Source organism: Pinus tabuliformis, chromosome J, assembly GCF_031772625.1.
Source record: "Pinus tabuliformis cultivar Carrire ecotype Pingquan chromosome J, CPIR1, whole genome shotgun sequence".
NCBI lineage: Eukaryota > Viridiplantae > Streptophyta > Pinopsida > Pinales > Pinaceae > Pinus > Pinus tabuliformis.
In genome coordinates, this window is record NC_142295.1 from 769,759,680 (window position 1) to 769,770,202 (window position 10,523).

General features: G+C 38.3%; 1 protein-coding gene across 1 annotated transcript; it reads left to right on the forward strand.

Annotated features, from left to right (window-relative positions):
* Positions 1–212: 212 nt before the first annotated feature.
* LOC149228996 (Rieske (2Fe-2S) domain-containing protein) lies at positions 213–2,972 on the forward strand. Its single transcript, XM_089378443.1, has 3 exons — positions 213–799; positions 1,927–2,187; positions 2,347–2,972. The coding sequence occupies exons 1-3, from the start codon at positions 344–346 to the stop codon at positions 2,536–2,538; spliced, it is 909 nt and encodes a 302-aa protein (XP_089234569.1). The 5' UTR covers positions 213–343; the 3' UTR covers positions 2,539–2,972.
* Positions 2,973–10,523: the final 7,551 nt, after the last annotated feature.

Sequence of the window (10,523 nt, forward strand, 5' to 3'; positions counted from 1 at the left end):
AAAGAAAAAATTGTTTGAATTTTTTTTAAATATATAAATATATTTACATTTAATTTAAGTAGTTAAATTTTGGATCAAAGCACTCTGCGAGTTGAGGCACACAAACACCAAGAGTTTCATATGAACAATCCCCACTCGCATCTATGGTCAAAGTACGCCACGTTGCGCTGATACTCGGTAGTCGGTAACACTATAGTCATTGCCATGGATATCTTTGACCGTGCGTTATCTCTATTCTGTGGCTCTGTTTTCCTAATCCATAGCAAGGCAAATGCAGAAACCAATAACATAAACTGAGAGAGTCGAGGGAGTGCTATGATCAATTTTGACGTCCGCATTGGTAATGGCAGTTTTAGATATATCAGCCTCATCATGTCTTCTAACACTGGCCCCGGTTGTATGCTCCAAATTTTATTCTGATTCATCTTCTAATTTTAGTGGCAGATCAGTCTTCTTCAGAAGTAGAAATCTGAATCTTTCACTGGGTGTCATCCCTTGCAATGTCCCGGCCATTGCCAATAAAAGAAACACATTGCCCGTCAGGTGCAATGCGAGCGAGGTTTCAGTTGCAGACGAAGGAGGCTCTTCTTCATCTATTTCCCCTTCTTCCATGGATAACAAGGATTGGGTTCCTGTGGTGCCTGTCAGCGCATTGCCCAAAGGAGAGCGCAGGTTGATCAGGCAAGATGGCGAAAGCATTTTACTCCTCTGGTATAAGAACGAGATCGTTGCCATCGAGAACAGGTCTCCTGCCGAGGGCGCCTACACTGAGGGTTTAGTCAACGCAAGATTGACACAGGTATTCTTCTTACCCTCCTTGTTTTCGGTTTTCTTATGTTGTGTCTGAAAGTTAGCATACCCAATGGAATTTGAAACTGAAAACTAAGCTTGGCCAATTGGATACTCAGAATCCCCAGAACAGCCCAATTTGATTCCAGGTCTAGTATGAGGTCTGGTTATTAGACTGTCATTAAGTTCACTTTGGTACAAAGCAAAACAGGGTATTATAGGGGGGCAGCTATCCTCACATTAGATTGAACAGTTAAGTATCCCCATCATAAAAGGGACATGTAGATCAATGGTAAAGCAGGATATGCAGTAGCGTTTCTTCTTGTGACTTGTACCTCCCCAATATTGCATACTATGCCCTGCCATTGCAGTAACTTTCTGTTACCTTCTTTGCTCACAACTTTCTTCTCCTTCTGTAGTAAGGCTCCTTTTCACAGGAAAGGGTACATAAGTCCTCATCAGGACCATGACAGAGTGTTATCCATTCCATCAAAGTGACCCGGGATTTACAGCTAGCCTCCTCTGCATAGAAGACTGCATTAGCAGAAGAACCACCTTTAACGGCACCTCTGCATGATTTTGGAGCCAATGTTTGCCACATGCCCGCACCCAAAATATTCTAGTCAACCATATTATCAGGGGCATCAGGCCACCAGGTTAAAATCTGGTTCATCATTGCTCGAATTGCTTGAACTTGATGCTATATCACAGTCCCATGGACTTGTGCTTGGAATTTTAAATATACCCTGAAATGTTTTTTGAAACTCAAGTGACAATGCCCTGAACAGATCAACCTTCCACTCCACCATTTTCCCTGCCTTTTCGCATGTCAGTATGTAATCCTGTAGGTTTTGCCTCTACAGTAGCCCCTAGTTTGATTCTTGTAATGAGATAGAGGATGAAGTGATTTTACATGTTCAATAACAGAATGATTGGGTTTACTGGAACGGGAAATTCATAGCCATAGGTTTTATCTTTACAGTATTTGTCGAGTTAGTTCTTATGTTTCCCAGCTTTTGGCCCATGTTGCTTGCAGGATGTTTATATTCATATAAAAACAGGCCCTTTAATATCTTTGTCGAGAACAAAATGTTTGTTGAATTTTGTAGTAAAAATGCCAGAATTGACTGGGTGCAGGATGGGTGTATTATGTGCCCGACCACAGATAGCACTTTTAATCTGAAGACGGGAGACATAGAGGACTGGTACCCAAATAATCCAGTGCTAAGAGTATTGACACCTCCAGTCAGAAAGCTTTTTGTTTATCCGACGAAGGTGGACCCGGATTATATCTATATCAGTATGGGTAGGTCGGGAGGCAATGTGGATTCAACAGAAATTGTCTTCAGTGGAAAGACACAGGCTGGTGTAACAGCCAGTGATGTGAATGTGGAAGAGGTTCTCTTCTAGATTTCTTTTTGTTATTGTTCTATTCACATGTTTCTTTTAACAACTGATGTAGCTATTAAACAAGTTGATTCGGACCATGATCTAGGCTGAATACTTTCTTTATTTCATAAACTTGCAATCTGAAATTTTGTAATTGGCAATTGGCAGGTTCGTATGGTTGTTGATGAGGGTGAGACTGGCTTTGGATTTACTAGGAAGAATGAATTGATCAATGGAAGGGCAGCCATAGTTGGGGTCTTCTTTCTGTTAAATTTTGAACTGTTAACTGAAAAAGGTTTTATGAAAGGCACCAGGTTCTTAGATTTTTTGTATGTTGTATCTCGAGCATTGGGGCAGTGAACAGTGTAGTTTCTCCAAAAGAAATCAATGAAAAAAATTATTACTTCAGAACCCACCAAGTGGAGTCCAATGTTTTATGTTTGTCTAGGTCAAACAAAGGTGAAGTGCAGGAACCTGTTGAATGAGATGAAAATATTGCTGCAATGGTCACATATTTTGTCTATTGTCTGGCTAGGCCTACGAAGGCGAAAGTTGCTTTTAGCCTTATTATTTGTTCAACATTCTTTAAAGCTTTCTGCCTCCATCTATCAGTACAGTCATTATTATAGCATCCAAAGGCTTCCTTTTCTTGATGGGCTGGAAGATATCCAATATAGCAATGAACTGTTGTTTCTAAGTTTTACGAATTTTGGTTGAAGGTGATGCAACCTTCACCAACTTGTTGATAACCAGACTATATGATCGATTATGCCAAGTGTGTACTCCATACCTCACTGAGATGTTGTAATTTGGATGCTAGAAAGATGGAGCATTTATTTCTGTCAGAGAACTAACAAACTTTGTAATAGTTTCAGAAACTTAGAGATTTTTTAAAATGTTATGAAATAGAATAACGCTTTTTCAAGAACCATGTTAATATTAAGGTTTTATGTCAGAAGCTGCAGTGTAACATTGTTTGGTGCTTCACTATCAATGTGGATGTCAAGTGCCTGTAAATTTTACATAAAACAGTGGAATGCAGATTTAAAGGGTCTGGATTTTTTCAGAGAATGTGGGACAGGGGATTACAGTTTATGGTAAATGTCAAAAGCATTACTTAATGTTTGTATCATTATATCAGTCACTTTTCGTTCACTTTTGTACTATGTTAGATGTTCTACATGTATGCCTAATTGCAATAAAAAAGTACCATGACAAAATATTACGTTGTAAAAATTAATGTGTAGAATCAATATTGCTCATGGAATTTGCTAAATCACAAGACTTGAAGCCACTCTATTGATCTGCGGAAGTTAATTCACCATCTAAAACAAGAATCATAAACATGCAAAAGGAAACATCACACATGCACAAAGATTTATCTAGTGGAAAGAAACTGCTCAAAACCCCTTGCTATCTATATTGCATTAATCAGAGAATAGAGAAGAAATACAATGTTTGCTCAAGCCTGAGGATACCCTACAAATGTATAGTCTATCCCTCTGTGTGACTGACTGAACCTGGCCAACGCTTAGCCAATTTCAAGCCTTCCCAAGCTCCTATTTCCTTGGGAAATTGCCCCTATTTTTTCGGAATTTCATGCCAAGGAATTGCAAAATAGCCTTAGGTCAATCTCTGATTGCATACATCATCTGTACACATGGGAATATGCTACAATTGATAGTACACTTGGAATCTCCATCTCAACTAGATAACTCGAATTCTCTGCATGCAACAATTATTTTGGGCTGATTGATCAGTGAACTGGTTGATCATTGAGTGTGGTTGAAGTTTCATTTTCATAACTTGACCTCCACTAGTTCTTCTGACAGTTAGAACTAGTTAAACTGACAACAACTCAAATTAATTGAAATAGATTGCTACAAATTAATAATCAATCATGTAGAACTGAACTCAATCTTCCCCAACTCGAAGTTACTGAGTTAATTGAGTGACAAGAGCCATAACACCTCAGTTAACTACCTACAAGTATTACGCTGAAATAGAATTTCGAATTTTAATCTAGTTTGACCAAGGCAAAGTCACAACTAGATTTTCTTGCTGGATTTTCAACATACATAACTCTCATAACTCTCTACCTTTATAAATGTTTCTATCAATTATAAAACCCACCAACTAGTGCCTCCTACATTAATCACCGGGCCATACTATATTGATTGAATGTTAAATACATAGTGTGCCTAATTTAATAATTAACAAAAAGGATCTAGTCCACATTACTTTAAATGACCATCATATATTTCTTATTAGCGGCCCTTATTATGTCACTAGGGGGGAAACCACCATCCATCCCTGGTAGAAAAGCATTGCCTTTTACATTTACACCTGTGAGGTACATAAGCTAGGGTCCCATTTAGAGGTGTTTATGTTGACTCCAAATATTGCCTTTTACATTTACACCTGTGAGGTACATAAGCTAGGGTCCCATGTATAGGTGTTTATGTTGACTTGAAATATTGACACATGAGATCAACAAATGGTTGACTAGTTTGCTCGGTATACACACCAAGGTCATATGGATCCAAATATCATTTCAGTAAGATATTGGGATTATCCGCTATAAAAATGTCATTACATAGTTGCAAAAGATTGGTTGTGGATATAATTATAACATAGCCACTAAAGAAGACTCATATTAAAAAGTGTTAGTTACAACTTGCTCATGAATTTCCCTAATTATTTTTGCTTCATATAAAGGAGTAGATTTTGCCGAGAAAAGTTGAAATTAGTTTTCTTTACATAAATGGAGAATGTCCATATACCATTCCTTGCAAGCCTCCTCTAAATCATGTTAGGAAAATATTTCTTGTATACTCCCTTTCAATGATAATGCTATACATGCCTCCAAAATATCTTTACAACTATCACATGCTTCCAACCTATATTTATTTACACTATTACACCATTTTTTACAATTTTTCCATCCTTTCCATTCTATGGGTTTCACTGGGTTTTGGATGTTGTGATTTTAAAACGAATGCAATATCATCACTATTGCTTATAATCATTATTATTGCATGCATTTTGAAATGTTATAATCACTCACTTTATATAACATAGGTGCAACTACAATCTAATTTGTAAACCAAGAGATATTTGTGTCATAAGAATTTTCTGCGAGGGTGTTGAGCCCACAACTTGAAATAGTGGTAGCTTTCATGACACTTTTCAAATTGGTATTATGACCCCAATTTGGAAATGGCATGGCTATATGTTTTTGATGATACTAGCATCGTCACAATCTAGTTCCTAAATAGACAAGTAGTTGCAATGCAAAAGTTTCCATGAGTGTTTGGAGACCACATCTTGAAATAGTTGTAATTGCCATGATAATTTTTAGAATCAACATTATAATCCCAATTTGGAAATGACATAGCCTCTTTGCTTCTGACGACATTAGTGTTGCTATAGTTTCATGTCCGATCCAAGAGAAAAATACATTACAAGATCTTCCAAAATAAAGGATGTTTCCACACCTCAGCCTATGAAAGTGCTCTAATACAAATCATGTACCAAATACCTAAAATAACATAATAAACTAGAGTACACACGATGTATATAAAATGTGACCATGGAACAAAACTACCAAATAAATAATAGATACGAGTCACATAATAATTCATATAGAATAGGAGAACCTCCTTGAAATGACCCGAAAACATTTATATATCAAAATTATATGTTCTTTTCCCCATTAATGACTTTATTAACCTTTTTATATAGCTTGAGTGGGCCTAATGGTTAAGAGCATGTGTTTCCTCCTAAGAGGTCACGGGTTCAAAACCAAAGGGGGTAGAGCATGTATGCCTTCATAGACTTAGCGGTCAAATCACTGCGCAGAGGTGGATCCCTTGTCCCACAAACAAGGGGGTCTCATACACCAATGTGGTGTCTGGCTTGGTCGTGACCTTAAAATTGGATAATAATATTATCACTATTGAGTGTGGGCCTTTATTATATATACATTTAACCCCATTACATATCCCCTTGAGGGTCATATAATGGTATTTGTTTTGGAAAAAAATATTATCAAACTTTTGTATTTAGGGGTTTTGCATGGTATAAAATCATGTAATATGATTTCCTTGTATTCCTACATTTTTGTTTCCATTGATGATGATCTGTCTATCCTTTTTTTTGGTATGAATCCTTGATAGCTAGGAGTTGCATAATTCTCTTTCCTTTGATTCCTTGTAGTGTTTGTTTTAAATTCAATTTTTTGTACTTGTAGGTCTATGATAATATCTATCAAATATTGGTTTTTTGATGCTCTATTCCATGAATATTGTCAATTATTCCATGTTCTACCTTGGTAATTCTAATATCGATCTTCATGTATTTCCTAAAAAAATATTCATAATAATGAAATTGATATATTTCCACTGATTTGTGAATTGCCATGGATATTCTAGTAGAATAGTTTGTCACAATAGATCTGATAAAAACAACTAGAATCTATATTATGAAGGTTAACTTTCCTTTAGATCTTAGATTATCTAATAATTAATTTTTTGTTTAAACTAAATAAATAGTTGAAATGCAAGAAATAGATAATATAAAGAAGCACACATACAAAAAATCATAATAGACAAAAGCTTTTCCCTTCAAAGCTCTTACGGGATAAAATCCAACTAGAAGGTGAGGTTGCTCTGTTCTCTTTTCTTGTATGGAAATATGAAATTACAAAGGAAGAGGTACTCTTTATAGAGTTTCGTGAGACTCATGGCTTGTAAAGTTGGTACATAACCTTAACCCCCTTTGTTCCGCTCTCTAATTTCCCACTCTAGTTGCTCTATTCAATTATGAAATAAAATTCAATAGCATAACATGGAATCCCTACTCCTCCTAGCGACCTAATATTTAACTTAGCAAGATGGCCAACTAGGTGGAAGGTTTGACTTTATTAACCCTCAACTACAGTTATGATTTGAACTTGAAAGTCCACATGTGGCTAGTCCCATTTGCACGAGTAGTGGGGGTTGAAGCGTCATTTTATTTTACCAGGGTAGTCAACATGGTAGGTCAACTTGCGAGGGGCATAAATTTTGCATACTGTTATAGACATATTTGGGCACTGCAACCGCAAACTCATATGTACATAAACTAAGGGCTCCTTAAGTCCCTAAAAGTTTTGTTTCACACCTTAAATGATCATGGTCAATTGATTACATCATTTCCCAGAAGTTCCACCTGAAAAACTACTCAGAACTGGCCAAAAATGGACCATACAGATTGCTCCATGGGAAAGGTGCGATGCATACTGACTGCCTAACTGGCCAGGTGTGATGCATACTCAAATGGACTTCTGTGGGGTGCGATGAGCGAGAATAGACAAATGGCAGAGACAGTTTGCAAGGTGGATGATCATGGAATCTTCCGAAAACTTCTCCTGTGACACTTGCCTCTCTGAATTTGCCTAGGGATGAGTAAGAGATCATGAAATCTCCAAGTGAAACCAAGAACTATCAGTGGAATGACACTAATCAAAAACCTAGAACTGACTCACACCCTTGCAAGACATCTATAAATGGATCCCTCATATGAGAGATCTGGAGGCTGGAATTTTGTATTTTGTAAGGAAGTGTTGTTGGTTTGTTGAGAAGAGACATTGCATTGTTGGGTGATTTGCTTGTTCATGAGGTGAAGAGGGCTTCTACAACTGGGAGGATGATGCTGGATCAGACAGCTGGGTTGTAATCCTCTCTTACATTACTATTAATAAAGTAATTTGAGTTTTCCTCCATATGATCATGTATTTGTGAATCTTATTGTTTATGAATGCAATTGTATGGTCAATGTGTTTCTAATTCCGCATTGTTTATGATGTTTTAGATAGAGATGCTTTGATAGTTTGCTGTTACTTTGACTCTACAGGTACTCTTTGAAGCAGGACAAGTAGGAGAGGAGTGGTAAATTCTATCAAGGAAAGGAGAAATCAAGCTAGGATCAAAGCGAAAGATCCAGGTTGGTCCTCTCTTCTTCTCTTCCATCTATCATACTTAAAGGAACTCTTGAAAAGCTTTCATTGTTTGTTTCTAAGATAGCTACCTGTCTTAGTGGGACTAACAGTTCAAATCGACACTAGTTTTCCCTGAAACACATACAAACTCCCATTGACATGAAACTTGAACCATTAGAAAGATCTTTGAGTGTAGATCAAAATGTTGGGGTCTACACTAAAGTAGGAAATTTTCAACCCCAAAAAACACCATTTGATGCCTCAAAATGGTTTTAGAAGGTTTCAAACTCGAATCCTCTAAATTGGGACTCATCATTAAAATGAACATGCAAGTTGATTCCTCCAATTTTTTTCACTCTAAAACCATTGAGTTTATTAGATGACGAATAATATAATGATCCAATCCAGATCAACCTTTAATGGATTTTCTTCATTTTTCACACCTTTATAATTAGTCTTTATTACAGATAATAATATGCTCTATCCTATATGATTGAGCTTTGATTACTCTTTCCTTTGAGATAATGCCATCATGTTTGACATATACATCCTTAAGATAGAGTTGAACCCTATCCAGTACTTTTTATTGACCTTCTCGAATATTGGCTACATTTCTCACTTTGGGACAATATGGTACTATCCATTAAAGTCTTACGTCCTTTTTCAAATTTGCATTACATTTATTTTTACCTCACTAATGTTTAGGGATTCTTCAACCTTCCTGTAAATTTCCTCTTATTGTAGCGGCTACAACCACCCTCCAAAATTTTGGCCTGCACCAATTTTATAGCCTCCCTTGAAGAGTTTCGCTTGATGACTGCACCTACTCAGGTTCACTCCGTGAACTCGTGTGAGTCTTTACATTCGCCTTGCTTGTCTATTGCACTCATGTCTCTGCATGTTGATGTCTAAGTCATGCTTGCGACCATGTTTTGGTTATGCTCAAAATCTTTTCTTTGTATGTGTTTGTTGTGTTCGCCAGAAAGCATCTGTGGAACTCACACACGAAGTCACATTCACTGTCGCACAAGCGTCGTCTCGATCATGAACAATCAATCATGAGTGTCGCGCTTGTTGCTCGCACTGTCGGTCAGTCATGTTGAACATGTGTGTCTGGATGGTTTGGTCGTTTCATCATCAAGTCATGCGAGTGTATGTTCATATGGTCACCTATGCATCTTTCGACTATTCACACACTTAGTCATTTTTTTGCTACAGTTATGACGACCAGACTCCTCACTAACAACCAAACCATCACCCTACTTTCGACTTGATCAACTGTGAACCAGAACAACGCAGAAACACCAAGATAGTTCTATTAAGCTGTGTTGCCTACAAGCAACGTAAGTGGCACTCATGCTAGTCACCTAGACAACTGACTGACTATTCATCTTAGAAATTGCGCAGTGCTGATGAGTAGGTCTCCCACTTCCCATCAGTCATCTCAACTTAGAAATTGTGCAGAGATGATCAACAGGCTGACCTCCCAGCCTTAGTGCATTTTTTCTAGCTCCCAGCTCCTAGCAGTAGACTGCCTATTCCCTCTAGGAATTGCACAGATTCGGCTACCAGTGACTGAGTAGCCAACTGGCAGTTCCCTCTAGGAATTGTGTAGTTCTGGCTGCCAGTGACCCCAGCAGCCAACTAGCAGTTCCCTTTGGGAATTGTGAAGATATGGCTGCTAGTGACCCCAACAGCCAACTGGCAGTTCCCTCTGGGAATTGCGCAAATCTGGCTGCTAGTGACCCCAGCAGGCAATTGGAAGGTCCCTCTTGGAATTGTGCATATATGGCTGCCAGTCCCTTGGGCAGTTCCCCAGAAAAATTGTGCAATCCCTGCCCGGTGACCCTTCATGCAGCCCGACCCGTTCCTCTGGAAATTTGTGCAAATTTGGATGTCTAGCCCTTGCCCATTTGTTCCAAAAAATGCATAGATAATGCCTACCTTTCCTTCCAGCAACCCAGACTTCCCCTCCCGAAATTTGCGCAATGTTGCCTCCCAGCCGAGCTAGAGCTTACAGTCAGTCATTGTCGACTCAGATTGTCCATCTCCATCCTTCAGTGACTCTTGTGCAGTTTTCATCAACAGTTGCTTGAAGCCATCATCCCGCATCACGGCCCTGGTGCCTCTCCCGGTCACTCGCATCTAAATGATCATGTGACATGGTAGATTAGGAGGTTTTGGATTTGATGTCATCTCGTCATGAGTGACTGCAGGTACAAGTACACCAACAAACATGTCAAGACGATGAATGGGATGAACGAAGGGAGCGCATGCAGATGGACCGGTTACCAACAGATGAATGCCCGAAGCATGTGAAGTGGATGAATGCGACGAACATGCACCTTCGCGAACAAGTGAACCT